The following is a 22,238-nucleotide window of genomic DNA, read 5'->3' on the forward strand; positions in this document are numbered from 1 at the left end:
AAACCTAACCATAATATCTGCTTTAAAATTACAAAACACAAAGGACTACAATAATTGCATGGAAAATAAATTGGCAATACATCCTTCATTTTTGCTGTTTTATCATGATTTTGATGTATGTGATGTAGTGCCATTAAAAACAAAATGCTCCTCCAAAAAGCTGTTTATCAAACAATTGTAACGTCTTTTACCAAACTGTATTTTATTGCGGGCGGATGCAGATTTGCTTCGTCATCTTTTCTCTTTATGTTTCACCTTCTCCCTGTGTTAGTCAGGACACCGCGCTGATATGTGTGTACCATCTCTGGGAAGGTGGCCAATCAGCTTGCAGTGCGAGCCGGACTCTGACGTAGACCCGCCCCAGCCTCGAGCGTGCACTTCCTCGTCATTGTTCCCGTTACTACGGTGACTGTTGAGCACCGTCACCGGTTGGCGGAGCCGCTATGACGTAACGGCGATATCGGGAATTCCTCTCCCTGTAGGGCTCCGTGTGACGGCGCAGCGGAGCCTCAGACACGGCTGGGAGGAAGCAGCACGTACGGCATCCACGTGAGGCGTCAAGTTTCATGTTTGAATGTGTCCTGCCCGTGTTTTCATTTGAGCACCGGTCTGCTGCGAGAGGAGATGTGTCTGTGCGGTTGTGGAGAGAGAAGTTTATGATAGAAGTTAGAGAAAGAGACAACATGGTCAGCTGCATCTTCATCTGCATTTCCTGCTCATAAACAGATCTGTACTGCTACTAAGGTGACCCGGGCAAGGCCGACTGAATGTAAGTGTGAATGACAACTCAGCTGAAACCAATGATTTTACACTGATGGGAAACTTGAACCGATCATGATTGAGTAAATTACTCAGGTAATTAGGCAGTATGTCTTGCTATAGTTTGAAAACTTGGGCGAAAGGTTGCTTTGCTGTCACTTAAAGTGTAGCCTTTTGAAAAACCATTTTAGAAACAGAAATGAGAAATTAAGGGATATAAAATAGTCTTGTTTTCGGTGACCTTTTTTGTTTACTGAGGCCGTATTGATGAAATCTTTATCTTGAATCTTTGGAATCACTGATGTGGAAAGTTTGGGAAACGAAACATTTGTTAAGTTGATATTATCTCTTAGTCAATAAATAAGCACAGTTTGTATTATCGTTTGTACGTTCAGTGAGTTCAAGTGAGTTCATCAAATAAGTCATTTAAATGTGTTAAAGGTCAGCTAAAATTCATTTGATGTAATCCATGTCATTTAAGAGAAAGAGGGTTTTTTTTAGCTTCACAGGGAATTCAGGCAGTTGAGGCTCAATCAAGGACCGAGCCACATGGTTTTCTTACTGTGGCAGAGTTTATTGATTAGGATAACCACAAAACTGTGGATTAAAGAACTTTGTTTTACCTTTTTTTTTAATACTGGAATCCTGTGGAAGTTCATTCCTCTTCAAGTGGACGTACACAAGTTAATCCAAGGCTTCATTTGAGCTCCAACCCACCACAACATTTATATCTGACATTTACTGCAGTTTACCTTCACTGTCATGGGCCACTTCTTGGTGCACCTTAACTGTACTTATTAACTTTCTCTGCACTAAATTCTAGTTTTGCTCTCTCATGTATTTGACTTGTATCACTTTGTATATACGTTTTTTTGTCACAGATTTGCCTGATAGTTCTGAAACCTATTTGATACAAATAGTTTGAAATAAATGAAATGGATTTATGAAAATAGATAGATAAAACACGGTATTTCAGTGAAACTTAACATGAGAATGATTCATATTAAAGGGAAGTTACTGGCGTATTGTCAAATTTCTGATACAAGTAACATACAATATATAGAAAAAAAAGAAAAGTGAAAAACAAAAACACACAAGGAGAATCAATTGGAGCAAGCCAAACCGGACCAGCAAGTTCTTGACTGCATTGAATAATGCGCAGTCTCTCCTTTAGGCTCTGAAAAGTTCACAGCCATATGACTAACTTCACATGATAAAGACACTGGGGCTGCACTGAGGTCTGCACTGAGGGCTGCAGAAGGAAACACAAAACACCTTTTATGCTTTTTCTCAGCCCCAACGCATGGTTCCCATCATGCTTTTACACAGTGACTATTTGTTGCTGTATATTTCTCAGCAGAACTTATCAGTTTCTGTTATGTGACTCTGTTTGTGCTCCTACTTGACTGTGTGTATTCAATCCCTTCATTGACTACATTCTCTGCACAGTCAATCTGCACCGCACACAGAGTCTGGCTGACCTTGTCACGGGGCTTTGCCATAGAAGGGATCAGTGACAGTGTACGGACACACTGGCAGCTCAGATGTCTGCTCCCGAGCTCCTGGGGCTGCTGGCAGGTCGTCTTTAAATAGATAAGCACTTTAGTTGTATGCCAGAGAGGGGCCTTGACCTCTGAACAAGGTGATTTCTCAAGTCTATCTGCGTCTCAGAGGGTGATTCAGCAAAACACTGCTGCTCTCTAATAGTTCTCTGAGTTAAAGGGAGACCGAACAGGAAGATTACTGTGTTTCATTCTTTCTTTTTCCCACTGAGAATTTAGTTAAAATGTCAGCTCGCAACTGTTTTTCTTGAAAGGGAAAAAAAATCTTGAAGCATCTCAGAAAAAACAGACTGTACAGTATCTCACAGTGTTTCAGCAGATAGGTGAAACTATGCGACAATGTTTCATGTTTTCAGTAGCACCTGAATGATAAATCAATGAGTCAATTGACAGAGAAATAATATTCAACCATTCTAATTAGAGAATAATCATTTAAATCATTTGTCCAAGTAAAAAGTGGGAAAAATGCATTGGTTTTCTTGTTTCTTTCTTTCTTGTTTCTTGGTTAAACAAAACAAGCAATTTTTTCCATTATTTTGTAGAGTTGTGAATAGGATACCAGTATAGGAAATGTCTCTAACACTGCCTAAAATAGCGAGTATGTGAGTATGCACACCAATACTATACCAAGTAATTTATTAATGAACTTCAAAGATGTTTTACACCCATATAAAATACCAAAACACCAGTTTTCATGGAAATCAATTTTTCTTTGCCCCCCCAGGCAAGTTGAGACAACAAAATCCAAATGTAAAGTTTGTACACAAACACAGTTAATGTTTCCTGGGGAACCTTAAACAGTCTTAAAAGGCATTAAATTTCCTCAAGGAATTGATACTTTTATGACAACATCATTTCTTTGTTTTTTAGGTGTTCCACACTAGAAGGTTTGAAATGACCTCACTTTTTAACTTGGAAAAAAATCTTGTCTCTAACCCAAAGAAATTGATGTCAGTTTATTTTTCTTTTTGGTTATTGAAAATTGGTCGTAAATTTAATTCAGAGTGGCATTAAATAATAATTAAAAAGTCTGAAAACTAACTTGCCTGAAGCTGTAGGGACCTTGGCTTTGCAGGTTATACTCACCTCAACCTGTCAAGAATGCTGTTGAAATATGAAGCCTTTTCTCTTGTGTTTTTAGAGGTATGTGTTTTTGTGGACACACAAGGAATTTTTAAAATGTTATATTTTGTGAAGGAAGTTTGGCATAATAATTTGCACCAGGAGCAGGATGGGAAATTAACTCAAAATGAATCTCATTGCCTCGCATATTTTGAGTTATCCAATTTAAAGTAATTTGGCAATGAAGAGATTTGTATGAGTATTTGATGACTTGGGAATGAGAATGGGCTAGAGTGGCACACTGCACCTTTAAATCATAACATCACAGTATATTTTCTGATTAAGGAGTGATGGTTGGATTTTTGTTTTGATAATAGCAGATTACCATATTTGTTTTTGTGTTCTGATGATAATTTAAGCTTATCTTTTGAATACTTCTTATTAAGCTTGTGTAACCTTGCACTAAAAAAAGTCTCCTTTAGTGCACAGTGAGTTCATGTGGTTAGCAGGAATGAGGCTAGAGGAAGGGACTGCAAGGATTGTCTGCATTATTTGGAGAAAGGGAGCCAAAGCACATATGGTATCACTTTAAGACTTGTTTTTTAGTGTGAACAAAGACATTACATACTAACAGTCTTTAAATGTAAATAGCCAAACATATTTTAAGAGTTCTGTTGGGCATCATTTCATCCAAAACAAAAAGAGAATTACATTGCTGCTGCACTTAACATGTATTTTTCAGGATTTCTATGTTGTTGTGCCAACCCCGGGGCCTGTAACATTCATGATAATTGCTGTTGTTCCTGAATCACAATGCAAGCATTTTGAAAAGATTATGAGTTTGGTATCACGGTGAGAGAATAGCTAAAACATTCCTGCAGTTGTGTCAGAATCGTCATTCATTGCAGACCATCTAACTGTGACTAAATGTGCAGCGAAGACAGAAGCCCAAATCTCCACAATTCTCCTCCCACAATGGGAAATGGCTCATTTTACCTGTGTACAGTGTGCAGAGCTGGATGCATTTCTGCCCGCTGCTAAGTTACAGCTGTATTGTTGTTTTGGATTAGCTTTGTGTCCGATGCTGCTGTATTGTGCATGGCCGAGGCTTATAAATTGCCATTGCTTGACTGCTTTGGCCCATTAGGAGGTCTCAGTGTAGCTGTTATTTGTAAAGCAAGCTGAGCTTAAAGTCTTTATCATTTACATGAGGACAACCTCAAGTCACTGTAGAGAGGGATTGACTATTTATTTGGCGGATATTTCTTCAGTCTGACTCCTCCATGCTTTTGTCAGCAGAGTAAACAAAGCATGGTTAGGATGCTGAAATGCTCCCAGCCAGTGACAGCATTTTTATTAGCAGCAGCAGCACAGCTTGATAATTCCAGGCTATCACAACATCTGAAGCCCCTCTCTGTATGCTCCAGTTTTTCTTGTCTTTTTGTTTATGCCCTCCACATTTTTAATCTCTGTCCCCTGTAGGTCAAGCTGTGCCATTTGGGATAAGATTGACGTGTTAAAAACTAGAGTGACATCTCTTTTCTTGTGCCACTCTCAGACGCCTTTCACAAGTATTTAAAGCTTCGATTAGTCAATAATGGAAATTATTATTTGCAACCTTAGATTGATAACAATGTTTCGATCCTGCTTGAATCTTTATCAGGTAAAAAACCTGACCAAGCAGGATCAAAACGTTGAAGAGCATATCTGATATCTGCAAAAAAGTTGATATAGTGCATCCCACATTCGGTAGTTTATAATGTTTACGTGCATTATTTTTAGATGTTGAATCAGGACAAAAACCTAACGAGGATCCAAGCAGGATGGAAACATTGTCTTAAATAAATATGGGTTGTATAGAGTAAGTGTGCAGGTGTTACCTTTTTGCCTCATGTACGCTGTTTTTTGATAGCCTTGCACCTACGTGATGTGCATATAATGTGTTTTTGTGGACACACAAGGAATTTTTAAAATGTTATATTTTGTGAAGGAAGTTTGGCATAATAATTTGCACCAGGAGCAGGATGGGAAATTAACTCAAAATGAATCTCATTGCCTCGCAAATAGTGACCCTGTTGAGTGTGTGACTAAAAACTCATGGTGTCTTTAGATGAGAGAGGCTGTCAGACTTCAGCATTTAAAGTCCTTTTGTGCAACGTTTACAGTATGCAAGGCTTTAGTTTCAAGTGTTGTTAGTTACAACACCTGCAATCGTATAAAGCATTTGAAAATGCATCATGTGAATGAGTTCACCAGAGCTAAAGAGAAAAGGGTTAGTATTTATTTATTTTTTATGCAGTGGGATCAGATTGGTATTTGGTTTCTGCTGATATACAAGCTTATATATAGGAGTCAGTACTAGGAAGAAAAACATGATATTAGAACATTTCTCGTACTTTCTGACAATTTATAGCCCAAATTGATAAATGATTAATCAAGACAATACTGGTTAGGTTAAGGAATAATGAAAATAATTGTTAGTTGCCGCCTTAGTTTAGTCTTTAAATGTAGTCAGATTTCAGATCTCTTTCAGAAGCTGCTGACACTTATAATACAATTAGACAAGTACTAGCTAAGAGGTTTTTATTTGCAGGGACACTTTCAAGTATTAACGGGTGAATACTTGTAGTTGTATATTTGCAAGCTGTGGTCACACATCTAAAATATATTTGTGATTAATGTATTTTTTCTTTTCTCTCCGCAGACGGTCCGCCATGTTCTCCGACGCCCTAGAAGCAGCCGGGAGGGTAGAGGGCCTTCCACTGTCCTCCCCGCAGCCACTACCAGAGCTAACTGAAGATGAGGGAGAGGCATCGGTGGAGAGGGGACCAAAGAGACGCGGACGCTACCGGAAAAGCCTGCAGCTTTTAAAGCCCTTCAGGATAACACACAAGTAAACAAAATTCTATTTAAGTTCATGACCGTCTGACAGCGGGCCAGATAAAGGCCGACATTAAGACATCCAGGCGCATCTAAGGCTGGCACACTGACAGATAGATACCCATTTATAGATGCACACGGACACAAAATGCATTTGTGTTTGTTGCTTGATGTGCCGACTGTTACGGAGTAGCAGGAGGCCATGATAAGGGAAGGGCACTTATCCCCCAGCAACAGACAGCCCCATGTTTGAACATACGCCGACTGATAAACTGCCCCTGAACTTTATTTTTTTTCGCTGCTCTTTCAGATTTTTGTGAAGAGCATGCAAATTACTGTTCAAACACTGCAGGCATGATTCACCTTTCATTGACTCTGGCGAGCAAAGTCGCCTCTTCTCTTTCAGCCGCCGACGTGGGCCCTCTCCCCCAAACATAGCACCTCTGTGTATGCCTGCACTTTTAAACATCTCACCCATTTCCACGTCTCCTCCTCTATTCCAGGCACCAGCACCCAGTCGATAACGCCGGCCTCTTCTCATTTATGACTCTGCACTGGCTCTCCCCGCTGGCACTGAAGGCCTACAAGGCGTCCAGCTTGTCTATAGATGATGTGTGGGGACTGTCTTGCCATGAAGCCTCTGAGATCAACTGCCAAAGGTGAGGTAACTGTGTGAGGTTCACCTGATGAAAGCGTCTTGTGGTGTTCAAACGACTCTTTGATGCTGATGGGTTTGTCCAAGTGACGTTATTTGTGAGTTGTCAAATTTCGAATCCAAGCAGACACATACAACCTAATATCGAACAAAAAAGGGCTGTTGTTTTTTTTTTTTACACACAATAAGAAATTTGTTGGGGGTGAAATTCTGCATAAACGTTATTATGGCTACAAGAATCTGTGTCAGGGATACTCAGCTTGCTTTGCTTTGGGGCCACTTTTGCAAAATGGTAGGAGGTCAGGGGGCAGTTGCAGCAGCCCTGTACATGTTTCAAGGATTTTAGGATCTTTCTTGGTTTTTTGGACATTTCAAGGATTTTAGGATCTTTCTTGGTTTTTTGGACATTTCTAGGCACTTTAGGACATTGCAAGGACTGTAGGATGTTTCTTAGTTTTTAAGGACTTATCTAGGACTTTAGGACATTTCTTGGATTTTAGGATGTTTGTAGGATTTTAGGATGTTTCTAGGATTTCAGGCCATCAAGAGCTTAGCTGGAAATCTGTTGGGAGTTGTGGGGGATCCACCACTGGCATTTTTGTTGATTAACAAGCCCTATTTTGATGCTCTTTTATGCACTCTGGAACCTTATATATACTTAAAGTACAGAAACAATTCCCACTGTGAATCACTGTATTTTTATTGTGAATTAGATAATGATTGGTTTCCACCCAGCACTCTACCGAGGGCCAGATTTGGCCCGCAGGCCATAAGTTGGGTATCACTGATCAATGTCATTATGTGCTCACTGAAAAAAATGTCAGTCAAGTGTTACTTAAGTCTGGTGTTACTTTCTTCACCAGCAAAATGACTATTTGTATTTCAGTTATCCCCTGAGTTATCTTGGATTCACAAAGAAAACTTTTTTTCACGAATGCCTCCATGGTGAGCAAAGTTTTCAAAAACATTCTTGAACATTCTTCATAAATCAGTGTCTTAGCAGACAACATCTAAAAACAGCAAAACTATATCAAAACATCTGTTTACAAACTCTCAGACAACTCATGCAGTATAATCAAAGTCTCATGTATCCTGTCATATTCTCAGTACTTTCCAAACATATGCATTTTCTCTAACATAACAATACTTAACACAACCACCTACATGCGTGCAAGTGTGAAGGAGTACTGCTTGAGCAGAGTTCAAAGGCTGGGACTTGCTCAGGCACATTACTCAGCAGTGTATGAGACTGTTGAAGTTTATTTCTAGGCTTGTCAGTCCCATGTACAGTGCCCTGCTGAAGTAAAGCTCAATTGCACAGCAACATAGCAACTGAAAATAATCTTAAACAAGTGCACTATTTGTTGTAAGGTTTGCTGAAAAAGTGTGCTGCTATTTTAGGAGTCTGTTTTTTTTAAAAAAGCATATATTTGTGACAGTTTTTTAAAGATTATGTCCAGTGGGCATTAGGCACTCCAGACAGGCTGGTGAAGGTGAAACAAACTGAGAGACAGACTATAGTAAAGTAGGTTTGGGCCTTTCATATGATTTGTTCTATAGCTTCATTCTTTTTGTGCAGGGCAAACAGAAGACTGCACAAGGCCTCTTCATTATATACTCAGGCACCTTGCTATCAACAAGTACTCAAGAGTGTGTCTGTTTGTCGGTTAGTTTGTGCAAAGGTTTATTAAACTTGATGCAGTGCATCTCGTCAAAACGGGGTCTCAAGGTTAGCTTATAATAAAGGACCTGGTTTAGATAGTGTACAGGGATAAAAGTGCAATTAATGGCACTGACAGCCTTTTGAAAGCTCAGAGTATTGAGTTTGTGGAGCAGTCTATCAGAGGTGGTGATCATCTTTACACATTACTTCAGAGAGGTACTTGGATTGGATTTTTAAATTTAATACTTTGGTGTATCCTGGCTTTAATGAGGAAATAGATTTCAGATTCATTTTGTGACATAGTCCTTTTATTGTTGTTGGTGTTTGAGGTCATTTTATTGTCATGTTTTTATGGTCAGGGCATGGCCACACATGAGCAAATGCACGTGGGAGACCATCACCTGCAGAGGTGATATCCATGCAGACAGAAATTAAGCTTGCTAGTTAATATTAGCTAACTTGCTAATAAATAACACAAAATATATTGTTTTTGCTTCTATTTCTTACATTTCATGCCAGTCTCCGGATTCACTGGCAGCAGGCAGCATCTATCATGTGGAGCAGTTTGATCGTTAGCATGTTTAACCAATCAATATTCTAATTTCAATTCAATTCAATTCACATAATGCTTTGCTGTTGGTTGGGGCTCAGACTTCAACGGTCACCAAAGCTGAACTCCACCAAATGTGAAGATGCAATTTTTTTCACTCCTTCGCTGGCATTGAATGGAAGTGAACAGGAGATGAAAATTCAGTGGTAATTTCACTCATGTGTGACCATATCCTTATGGATATGATTAATTCATCATTAACTTAACATTATAGTTATTAACTTTTTTTCCAGATAGCCTGCTTGCGGTATATTAACTGTATGATTTGCTGCTGTAATTTAGCCTCATGACTTCTAGTTGTCTACATAAGGAATTACAACTTTTCTCTCTGTTTGAGTCATTTTTCCTTTTGTGCCACAGTGTGGGTGAAACCCGGTTTATGTTATTCTTTTAACTTTGATTTGCCCTGAACAAATCAAAGCATTTAAACTATGCCTCCTTGGCTGGATGCTAGTTTGCCTGAAGTGAGCTTGATGACTTCGCTTTTTCCTATAGTTGCTAGGGGTGGGAATCACGAGAGGCCCCACAATACAATATTACCATGATACTTGGTACAGTGTTATCATTATTTTAAGTGTTATTTAATTTGCCGAGTCTTGCTATAAAGTATATTTTGGGGACGTTTCTCCCCAGATTTCCTGCAAAGTGAGTGCTGGACTTTCATGCTGCTCTTTGCAGCTGCCAACATGCAGGAAGACCGCACCGTAAGGTGTAGAAGTGGTGAATTTACAGCTCACAGCAAGTTAGTGCGTCTCTGACTTTTGTTGATATTTTTTGTTGCATTGTTTACTATATGACACGGATGCCGGTGTCACTCTGAATATCTCACAGAGTCACATCATATGTCCTCAAAGGAAACTATATCAACATGTTTTTTATCCATTAAGATAAAGTTTTCAGTCTCTTTGTCTCGATTTTTTTTTTCTAGAGCAAAATATATCTAGTGAAAGGCAATTTATTTTATTATTCTAGTAGGTTAAAAAAATGTACTTTTATTTTTGCAATATTCATAGTTTATCATTTTTTAAATAATTGATACTTGGCACAAATGTACGGATACAATATTGCCATGCAAAGTACTGGGATACTATAATGTATCCACTTTTTTTTCACATGCCTCTAATAGTTAACCAGTTTAAATTCAAGAAAAACCTTGCTTTTATCTGCAGTTTATTACCTAACAACTGTAAGCACCGAGTATTTTCTCTTTTTGCATAAATGCAGTCTACTAATTTGCAATTTTGCAAATAATGAAAATACTAATTAATGTGTAATGAAACTGGGACTTTTTGGGCCCCTGGGAAGTTGCTTGCTTTGCCTGGCCGGTGATCATCCCTGGTGGAAAAGCATTGCTGTGCCGTTCACAATAGTGGAAGATTTCATGTGCCTGCTAGTTTTTGGTTAAATACTGAAGCATAGTCGAAATGGTGCAATAATCCTGTAATCATGTTTTGTAATGATACAAAGAATGATCTGTTCAAGGTCAAACAGTCATGTTTTTGTTTTTAAACACCTAGTGGAGCTTTTTGTGTTAAGGTGAACTGATCTATGTCACGCTGCTTCGCTCTTACACTGTAGGGATTGTGTTTCTTTTCTTGAATAAATATTGAGTAACCATCTTATCTTTGCTTGCCCTACATGTGAGCAGGTTCAAATTTGCATTCTCAGTACCAGTTTGTCCCTCCCTGCCATGCAAACAACTGTGCAGGATTGTTTGTTTACTCTGTGCAGTTAATTGATGAACATCCAGCCTTTCTTTAGCAACACAGGAACAGTGTGCTGTGCTGGGTGGCGGCTATGAATAGCAGGGATTAGAGATTACAGTGAGAGTTAGTGTGCGACTTGGGTGGTTATGTCATTAACTCCTCTACCTGCGACGCACTGTGTCTTCCTGTCACATTCATTAGCTGTCATTGACTGGAGCCAGGCTGGGGCAGACCATGAGATAGCAGTCTCTATTTGCCTGCCAAACCCCAGCCTGAGAAATGCCCTGTAGTAGAGCGCTAATGCTGTGAATGAACAATAAAGTCCCACAATGAGCTTATTAGGGGGCATTTAGCATTTGCTGCTCGCTGACAAGAAAACCAATGCTTCTCTCATTGCTCACATGCTGTCGAGTCATGGTGACTTTGCAATATGACTATTTTAGGAAGTTCACTCCTGTATCTGGTGACAACTGTGTGGATTGTAAACGACCAGTTCTTTAAAAGGCTCTGGCTCACGTCCTGGAGGCTCAGTGCTGCTGCTGTTATGTGTGCTAAAGAGCACATGAAAGGGAAGCAGCACAAGAGCACAAAGCCATCACATTGGCACGGGCGGGCGTCGGTGTGCACGAGCGCTGCAGAGTCGCTGGAGACGGGAGGTCTTTATTTTGCGTTTACATAGTAGGAACAGTTACGCAACCCCTCCCGATGCAAAGCAGAGATGATGAGGAGGGGGGGGGATGGGAAAAGCACCCTGGGAGAGTTGACACTTGTTGGTGCTCAGTGAGGTGCGAACCTTGAACGCGATGTCCCGGCCAATACACTCTTGAAACATCAGCTTCGCCTGCCATCTGGCAAACTGAGATGATGGGAACATTTCAGCCATGTTTAAAAGCAAATCATTCCCTCTTTGGATCTCACACGGTTGCTTGAGTGCTCTCATTTCTATTTGTGTGTGAGAACAGCACACAGTTAAAGATCTGCTGACGCATTGTGGAATTTTTAGGCTATGAAATTATGTTAATGATGGTGATGCAAATTATAAATACAGATGACTTTGGATATATAGTGTATATACTTTTTTAGTGTAAAAACTTTTGTTTATGCCCACATTTTTTGCATGTTTAAGTGAGTTTTAAGACTTTTTTTATGCACTCAATAGATATATTTCTTTCAACTTTTAATCTCAAACTTGTGAAAAGCACATCTCATTTTCCTAGAAGATCCATCCACATTATGGTTGTGGCATATTAAGATCACGATCATGTGTGTGCCTTGGGATGGTCACATACAAAGGACATGCTAAAATGTGCAGTTTGATCACACAGCACAATGCCACAGATGTCATAAGTTTTGAGGGAACCTGTCATTGCCATACTGACTGCAGAAATGTCACCTCGAGCTGTTGCATGAGAACAGAATGTGAATTTCACTTCTATAAAACATCTCCAATGTTGTTTCCGTGGCAGTCCATCCAACCAGCCTCACGACCACAGACCATGTGAAACTACACCAATAAAGGACATTTTCACATGGATGGATAACTGAATAGGCCTACCAGGCTCAGGCCTCGGGGCCCTAAGTGTCAGGGGTCCCCCTGTCCTTCACTTGAAAAATGTCACTCACATTAACAGGTACCAACCAAGAGGAGACTCAAAATGACCTCAAAGAGACTTGAAAAGACCTCTACTACATGCAGATGAACCGCAAAGTGACAAAATAACGAGAAAAAACACAAAACATCTACAAAATGACATCAAAGAAAATTCCAGGAGACCCATATGACAGGTGAAAGGCACAAAACAACCACAAGGACACATACAATGACTAAAAAGAGACACAAACCTAAACATTATGTATTTAAACAACAAAGAGATGCAAACCACCACATAGTCTGTGTCTCGCTCCTAAATAGAAGAGGTGCTGGGGCCCTTTAAATATCTGTGCCTAGGGGTCCATTGTCTCATAACCCACCACTGCCTCCACATCCTGCATCTTCACCTGCAAGATGGATTTGAGACCAGCCACCTAAACACCTGATGGAACAACTGGTTTGCACAAATAAAAACTTTCTGGAAACCATCCTGGGGAAGCTCATCTGCCTGCTCAACCTCCTCACCAAGGTTTTGACTGGACAGCAGTTCAGTCAAAACCTTGGTGAGGTCAGACATGTCACCCGTCGAGCGTGTTTGGGATGCATTTTGTTCCACTTTGTACTGATATCCAGCAACTACACATTGAATTAATTTTTTTATGTATATCAATTCCTTTATTCCACTGAAATCTTTGTCTTATTTTTTATTTTTATGTATTACTTATTGGTATTTGTGCAAGGCAAGCTGTTAAAAAAATTCTCCCTGGCAAGATTAATAAAAATGTGTGAATCTGAAGAGGAGTGGGCCAACACTCCACAGACCACAGTCAACAACCTGATCGGCTCTGCATGAAGAATATTTGTTGTTTCTGCATGAGGCAAACTGTGGTCACACCAGATGCTGACTGAGTCTCTGGGGAGACCAAAAAATGCATTTCATACTGTGCGAAATTGTAATCGTTAAAAAAAAGGTTTTTTTCCATGATAAAACTGCACATTTTAGAGCGGCCTTTTATTGTGCGCAGCCCAAGGCAAACCTGTGTAGTTATGCCACACCTTCCAGGTGGATGCATTATCTTGGAAAAGTGCCTATTTACACGGATTTTAACAAATTTGAAACCAAAATTTGAGAGAAATTAATCTCTTGTGTGGATTGAAAAGTCTTAGATCTTTAAGATAAATCTGTGAAAAATGGGAGCAAATACAGTAGCCATCCATCACTTCCATCCATTTTCTACCGCTTATCCGGGGTTATCCGGGGTCGCAAATACAGTTGCGTTGCATTTAAAGTTTTATCCTGTGTGTTTACCATTATATGTATGGAGATCCATATGAAAGTATTACTTTTCTGCTGCTCTGTCAGTACATTGTTCACTGGTCCTTGCTTTGTCCATTGTCAGGATTAAGCAACACAAAATGTATTACTCACATAGAAGTCTCATTACCGGTTTCACAAGCTGTGCTCTATGCAGCTATCGGACTGCAAATAATTGTAATTTCTGGGATTCAACGCCATTTGACTTCAAGCAGTAATTATCAGGCTGTGTGAGAGTCTAGTTGGTTTAATGTTCTGTCGATCTCTGATACGTTTTTAATAAAGTCATTAGGGCGTAAATTACTTTCTGCAGCTGCTCTGCTGCTGCTTTATAGAGTCATTAGCAATGATGCATTTGGCCAACAAGATATTTTACCCTCTTCAAGGGGCATTATACAGCAATAAAAGCACATTAGCACATATTTGGTAACATGTTTGGAAGTACCTTACTCAGTCTAATTATGTGCTTCATCATTTGTGGTTGTATACTGTAGGTCACCTTTACATTGTTATGAGCCCTTTTCTTTCGGGATTCTCAGCTGCCATGATTGCCTCCCAGACTGTTTATATCCCCCATTGTGCTTCTGGGCAGTCTGATAAATTGGAAGAGCTACTCTGCAGCTTTTAATCAACTTAATATAAGAAAAAATAACAATACATAAACTAGTTTTTTTTCCACTGATGATAATTTTACACTTCAAAAATGCCAATTTTTGCATACTGTTAATTGTTGCCACGTTGCATAGTATTCATGTGCAAAGTGGAGAAATTATTTTTGAGTAATTGTTGAGAGTCATCATTCATTAACAGTAATTCAGCAAAAGTGTAATGATTTATTTTATTTTTTTTTAAGTTTGGCTTAGGAGTGCTATTTCCCATGAGTAGGTTTCAAAAACAGGAGCTCTTTGGATCCAAGGATAAAAATGACCAAAAAAGGTTCGACTTATAATTTCTTTGTTAATTAGTCAAAAACAAAAGATACCAAGACACGATGTTTTGCAAGGTTAAAAGCCTTTGTAAGGGCCTGTAAATAAACAAGTGGAGCTCATAGATATACGAAGGCTGATTACCTCACTTGACTTAGTGACAAAACAAATAACAAGTCTAAACTCTTCCTCTTTTTTTGGTCAACAGTGTAATGATGTTTGGTTGAGCTTTGAGTCCATACAGATTGTCATCATTTTGTGCTCCCGCCTTCTGATTCCAGGCTTGAAGCTTTGTGGCACGACGAGCTGAAAAGACGCGGGCGAGAGGGAGCCTCCCTGACAAGAGTCTTCTGGAGGTTCTGCCAAACACGCATGCTGGTGGCCATCTTCTCCCTCCTCCTCACAATGGTGGCAGGCTTCGTCGGCCCCGTGAGTATCCCCAAATCCCTTTACATTCTGCTGATTTGGCTAATATGCCTTTCAGCGTGGTCGCCAGCTTGGAGTCCCCAAGTCTGCGTGTATTTCCTGAAAATCACTTTATCCCGTTTCACGCTCGTGTGGGAAAAAATGAAAACATACTGAGATTACAAAGCCTTAGATAGTGAAATCCATATTAATGCCTTAGATTAGCTGGTTTATACCCAGTCACGCTTTGGGTTTTCCTCCAACAAGATGCCCTTAGATGACAACAACGACATTCACAGTGCAGATATTTATAAACATTACTTATCAGACGTTTTGAATCATCACCTTAATTATATCTGGAATTCCCAGTTTCTAATATAACGTCCCATTGTTCCTGGTGCTCTAAGCCGTTTATTTTGATGTCATGTTATGTGCTCGCTGCAACCCGCATCTAATACTATTAACTGGATTTAGTTCTTACACAATGACGCATGCGTCTCACATTCCTGTCTGATTTATTCAGTACACTTGCTGACAAAGCAGTGTTGTGTTTACTCTTTCTGCAGTTTATCAATTTTTAATCTTATTTAAAGTGTTCCACGTACAAAATGTTGTCAGTCTTTTTATTTTGTCCTCATCAGGCCTTTAAATTGGCCGTGCAACAATTCTTAACAACTGTTTTGTTTTTTTCTTACTCATATGATCTCGAATTTATCTATTTAAAATATTCTCTTTCATCGTCTCATCTTATTTTTGTTCTTCTTCGTATGGTCCCTGCCCTGCTTATCTCTATTGCTGGCATTTCCTAAATCTCCCCCCCTCCTTTTTATCTCCTCTCCTCTGTCTCCTGTCTCACTATATCTCTCTATGCATTCCTGCTTTTTATTTTTGTTGTTTTATGCACATTTTTGTTCTGTTACCACCTCTCTGCTTTACCATCTTTCTCAATTTCTCCCTCTCCGTCCCCAGGCTCTCCTGGTCCGAGCTCTGCTAGAGTACACCCAGAGCTCAGTGAGCTGCGTGCCGTACGGCTTGTCTCTGGTAGCGGGGATCTTCCTCATGGAATTGATGCGCTCCTGGTCTATGGCGCTCATGTGGGCCGTCAACTACCGCACTGCAGCACGCCTCCGTGGGGCAGCTCTTACTTTTGCATTCCACAAGATCCTCCGCCTACGCAGCACGAAAGACATCAGTGCGGGCGAGGTAGGTGATATAATCCTGGAGGGGACTCACTGCCAAATTAACTAAATCACCCTTTGCTGCAGGGCACCACATGCAGATGATTGAGATGGATTTAATTTCTGCTCTTACACCATTTCTGCTCAGATCTCGACAAATCCCACAGCCTGAGGGAGGGGAGGCTGTCTAAGATTAGTCATTACACAGCTTAAGAGGAATCATTGTCCAACAAGTAAACGTGGGAATAAGGACAACTGTATCTGCAAAAGTGATTTTATAGTCTGAAGGCCCAGACACACCAAACCTAAATCAAAGATATAGTGATGGGGAAAGCCAACTGTTGCGTTGTCTCACGTCGCCCGTGTCTCAGCCAAAAAGTTGCACTTGTACACACCACAAGGTCTACAGCCTACAGCCAACTGATACACATATTTTGCACCTACATGAGAGGAAATAACTCGCCAAACTAACAGGTGGCAGTCATCTGTAATCTCACACACTGTCCTGTTCTTTGCAGTGTCCTTAAATATATACATATATATAATAAATATATGTTTTGGCCATCAGACCTTTTTACTTCACCTAATGGAGGTCTAATGGCTAAAATGTTGTATATGTAAATAAAAGTACGTTACAAGTAATAGGACAAAGTATGGGAATTCTCCTCATTTATGGACAGTTTTCTCGTGCACACTTGCACGAGCCTCCAAAACAACACTATCGGTAACACAAAAACAAAACAAAACAAAAAAACATAATTTATGACATGTGTTACAGGGTGTTGACAAATGACTCTGACTCAGTTAACCTTTCAGGCCATTAACAAGACGTTTAATTCACTTTTTTCTCAAACTAACAAACAGTTGCCAGATTTTCTGAATGAATCAGTGCATCTTGTTGAAAAAGATCTAGTGTATTCTATGTTGTTAATGAAATTTTAATATAAATCACTGTCTCTCCTCCCAGCTGATCAACATCTGCTCCAGTGACGGCCAGCGGCTGTATGAAGCGGTGTCAGTGGGCTGCCTGCTGGCCGGGGGGCCTCTGGTGGGAATACTGGGTCTGTCCTACACTGCGTTCTTCCTGGGCCCCACTGCTCTGCTGGGGTCAGCGATTTTTATCCTCTTCTACCCGACCATGGTACGACTTCAGCTTGAATATCTAACACAGTGAGACAAATGATGTTTTGAAGCTGTTGTTACAAAATGGAAACAAAAAAGAGAATACTTTTATTACAGCCACACACATTAGAATAGATTAGTAGACAGGCAGCTGATAGAGATTTTAATGCAGAACATAGTTTCATTAGAGTTTTATAGAATTCATACCAAATAATGATCACACTCATTACAGCAGTGACAAGCAGTTTAATTACAACGATTTCTAAAAGTTTTACCAAAAGTTATGATCATACATATGGCAGCTGTGACAAGCAACTTCATTACAAAAAATTCAAAAGTTTTACCAAGTTAATGACCAGAGACGTTGCTTCATTGCTGACACATTATTTGCTGTGTGAGGACTTTTTAAAATTTGGTTAGAAGACATAAATGTAATGTTTACGTTAATTCAAGCTGCTGAAGAGTACAACCAGCACTTTTTAAAAGCATCATAACTCTTTGGTTATCAATCTTCTGTCAACTCTGTAGCAGTTATTTTCAAATTACACTCAGTCTAAGTCGGAGGCTGACAGCCGGAGACCCTGGTATTGATGTGAAAGGCATTTATCACTCTGGTCCCCCGGACAGGCCTGCAGCACTGCTAATGTGATTGTGTCTGCTTTCATTTCCTCCCCTGCCACTTATTTCCCTTGTCATCATTTCCTCTTCTCCTGTCTGGACAGATGCTCGCATCGAGGCTGACGGCGTATTTCCGCAAGAAGTGTGTGGCGGTGACTGACCGGCGCGTGCGACTGATGAACGAGATTTTGGGCTGCATAAAGTTCATCAAGATGTACTGTTGGGAAGATGCCTTTGCACAGAATATCCACAGTAAGTGGTTGTCATGTTCTGATATCCTAATACACTGCTAGCTTTATGTTTGTGCTCAGGACCACGTCACTTGCCAGATTAAGGGGGGGGGTGTGTGCGAAATGGCCCGAAAACAATATCACAATATTTCAGGTTATTGCAATTGCAACAAAATAAGCCGAGACTCCATTTTTAAGGAAAGGCTAAAAAGGTTCCTTTTTTACGCTGCCTACTCCACCCCGTAAGGATTGCGAATATATTTTTAAACTTGATTTTAAAGCATTTGGCCTTCTTTTCTGCACATTCAGTTATTAATTTTACATTTTTTATTTTTTATTTACTCTTATATTTAAAGTGTCTATCCTTTACTATATTATATATCTTATTGTTCTGTGAAGCACTGTTGCCCCGATGTATGAAATGTGCTAAATGAATAAAGTGGCCTTACCTTTTAAATGTCAGTATGTCAGTTTTACTTTTGGTAAAAAAATTAACAAAAACTACCTTATTTCTTTAATTTGTAAACAGCAACAGTAGGTAGCAAATATGCTCGCAGACATAATTGTTGTTGCCGTACATAATGGTATGATGACATTATGTCGACAAGTTGAAATATCGCCATTATTAGAGTATGATTTTTCCTCATCATATTAAAAATTACACCTGCGTTATGGAGGGCAGTATGATATGGTACACCCCTATTTCCAGGGTTGCAAACTTCACGCAATTAATTAGGGCTTTTATTCCCAACTCACCAAGAATAAAGGGTCACCTAATTTGAACACCTGTCACTGTTGCAAATTAGTGACTAAATGGTCAGTTTATCACCTGAAATTAGGCTTATCCTCTTAGCAATCTGGCAAGATAACCTTGACCCTAAATCCATTTTCATTAGCTTGCACCGTTTAAGTCTTTCCCGGTGCCATCCTCTATAATCAAGGCCAGTTTGAATCCATCGGCCTCAAGGTTAATTTGCATGGTGTTTGGGGCCTTATGATACCTTGAACGACTGTCAAGACTGCTCCAATTATTCATGAGTTAGCGATGGCCTTTTCTCATGAGGCCCCCGCTGTAGGTTGTGGATAAGGATCATTTTCCTCTTTTAATCATGCTTCAAATTAGCCAGGTGGGGCTCGTTTTCACTGCTGTCCTTTGATTACCTATTATAACGATAATTAATCGCCATTCAACTTAATGGCCGATGAGTCCTAAGAGTTACAGTGTCATTCCCTTCAGTCACTATTGTTGTTAAATTGATGATCACAGTGTTTTTGCCCCAGGGCATGTCGCTTTTGCTTTGTAATCCGCGCAGAAACACACACAACATCCAACGTGAATCCCACAGAGAATAGCATGTACCAGGAGGAGGGAGCTCTCATATTTCACACACACATACACACACAGTGCTGCTGGGTCTGAATTAAAGATGCACAAGCTTTTTTTGTTACCCTGTTTGCAGCGAGTGAACCGGGTGAACAAAGCAGCTAGTTGGGTGCATTAGGGAGATACAAACATGCAGGAAGGGGGAGGGGCCAGAGTTTGAGTATTCGACTTGTACACTTATCAAGGTTCAGCAGCTTTTGAAGCCCCTTTCATGCCATGTTTGGATGTGGGGCCTCACCCTCCCTCTTGTATCTATTTCTGTCCACTCGCTGTGTATTGGTTGGTGACTCTCATGGTGTTGTTGATTGAATGTTCTCTGGAGAACTCTTTGGGAGTCACTCAACCCCTTATTTTACTCTCTTTCTTTGCCTCTTTGTCATCTCTCTCTCTCTTTTATCTCCTCAACAGAGGTTCGATCAAAAGAGAGGGGGATACTTGAAAGAGCCGGGGTCGTCCAGAGCCTCACAGTGGGTGTGGCTCCTATCGTGGTGGTGATAGCAAGCGTGTGCACTTTCACCCTACACATGGCTTTGGGCTATGACCTCACTGCAGCTCAGGTATTTAGATATGGGAAGTTATAGTCTGCATTTTCACTGCATATTTCCATTTTTGATTCTCTCTATATTCACTGTAAACTTGCTTTTGCTGAACATTGCTGAGTGTTGGAGATTTTGGCCGTAGAGATGTCTACCCTCTCTACCCACAATATAATGGAACTAGATGCTGCTCAAAGCACCAAAAAGCTACACATGAAAAACTCATCAGCAATGTGTCTTTTCAGAAATCATGACCCGGTTACTCAAAATGATCCACACACCTTGTTGTGACCAGTTTCATGTAGGAACTAATATTTTACTACTAAATTACACCCACCAACTGTATCATTTCAGACAGAAGCATGCATTTACTGCTAGCTCACCCAGCACCACCACCAAGCTAGCTACAGTTACAGCTCAGCCGAGGAGAGCGCCATTGATGTTTGCATCTTGCTTTGTCTCGAGCACCAGCCTCTTGTCCATGAGTAGATACATGCTTCCTTCTGCATATTGATAACAATTTTCAGATGTAGTTTAGTAGAAAGAAAATAGTTTCAGCATGAAAGTGCTCACAACAAGTTGTGTGGATTATCTTGAGTAACCAGGTCATGATTGCTCAAAAGAGACATTGATGTTGAGTTTTTCAAATGTAATATTTTTTTGCGCTTTGAGCACCACAAGCAAAGTGCCACCTAGTTTATTGGAGAGATGGCTGACATCTTCAACACTGCAACTCACACCAAAACAATGTAGATTGATAAATACATTGGATGTAGGAGGGAAAATATGTATTTTTTAAACATTTAAACATTTGGGCGAATAACTGTCTATCTCTACACATCCTTCCTCAGGCTTTCACCATTGTTGCAGTTTTCAACTCCATGACCTTTTCCCTAAAAGTCACACCATTGGCTGTAAGGTCACTGTCAGAGGGAGCTGTCGCAGTCAAAAGATTTGAGGTGAGAAATATGGACAAGTCTGTCTACCACCTTTGTCACAGAGCCACCTAAATTGCTTTTCCCCAACACAACAGGATGTGCAGGATGTCATTTAATACATCCAGTTTGTGTTTTGACAGTGTGTCAGTGGGCAAGTAGGTTTTACTGCTCTCAGAGCAAATCAAAAGGTGCTCCCGTCGATGCTAAAAACACACCCGCACCGCATTCTGACATTTTCAGCATTACTGTATTCCAAACACATGGTAAAAGTCACATGTTAGTGAGAGATAGTTTCACAGAGCCAATGAGGGTTAAGTAAGCAAGTGTTTCTGCCAAGGATGCACCAAAAGGCTCAACGCACTCTGTATCTTTACTCCAATGCTGCATAATAAAGTAATGAGGTACTCATGGACAGGACAGACTGTACCAGAAGCACAAGGATGACTAATGTATTGGCACTACGTCTTATAACATAGCACGACCTCAAGTATGTTTCACAATGTTTCACATAAGCAAAGAGAGAAACCATGAGCTTGTTTTATTGAACTTGTTTTAGTCATGCACGAAAGAGAAAGCAGCATTAAATTGTCCCTTTGTAAGCACTGATTTTTTTACATATAGTCAAGTTGGACAAACTTAAATGTTGCATAACTCATTGTCTTCACAGAGGCTCTTTATGATGGATGACAGAGAGGTTGTTCTGGTCAAAATGGAGGATCCCAGCAATGCGGTGGAATTTCAGGACGCTACGCTGGCTTGGGAAAAGGCACGTCCTCCGCCTGCAAAGCCTAACCCGCCTCCCAAGAAGCGAGGCGGTATGAAGCGCGTGCTGCGCAGGGAGAAGCTCAGCCTGTACATCTCCACAGAGGACGGCAAAGGAAACAAGGAAGCTCCCAACGCACAGAGTCTCCTCACAAACATGGAGCAGGAGAGTCCACAAAGCACCATCTCCTCCACTCAGAGCATACGACCTCCACTGCACAAGACCCTGCACCGCATCGACCAGCGCATTAAGAGGGTAACAACATAAGTATAAGTGGATAAAGGACATTTTTATTTTTCTGAGTGATGTAATTCCCACACGCCACTGCTTTTATC

General features: G+C 40.3%; 1 protein-coding gene across 1 annotated transcript in view; it reads left to right on the forward strand.

Moving 5' to 3' along the window:
- Positions 1–622: 622 nt before the first annotated feature.
- Positions 623–22,238, forward strand: part of LOC121947879 (ATP-binding cassette sub-family C member 5) — a 42,409-nt gene continuing 20,793 nt past the window's right edge. Inside the window, exons 1-10 of the mRNA XM_042493039.2 lie at positions 623–769; positions 6,088–6,276; positions 6,767–6,922; positions 15,011–15,158; positions 16,104–16,337; positions 17,280–17,453; positions 18,157–18,304; positions 20,075–20,223; positions 21,054–21,161; positions 21,808–22,158. Of these exons, the coding sequence (XP_042348973.2) occupies positions 6,098–6,276; positions 6,767–6,922; positions 15,011–15,158; positions 16,104–16,337; positions 17,280–17,453; positions 18,157–18,304; positions 20,075–20,223; positions 21,054–21,161; positions 21,808–22,158 (1,647 nt within the window). The 5' untranslated portion in view covers positions 623–769; positions 6,088–6,097. The remainder of the gene's footprint in view (positions 770–6,087; positions 6,277–6,766; positions 6,923–15,010; positions 15,159–16,103; positions 16,338–17,279; positions 17,454–18,156; positions 18,305–20,074; positions 20,224–21,053; positions 21,162–21,807; positions 22,159–22,238) is intronic.

The sequence above is a fragment of the Plectropomus leopardus genome, chromosome 8 (assembly GCF_026936395.1).
Source record: "Plectropomus leopardus strain MGB_pleo_1.0 chromosome 8, ASM2693639v1, whole genome shotgun sequence".
Taxonomy (NCBI): Eukaryota; Metazoa; Chordata; class Actinopteri; order Perciformes; family Serranidae; genus Plectropomus; species Plectropomus leopardus.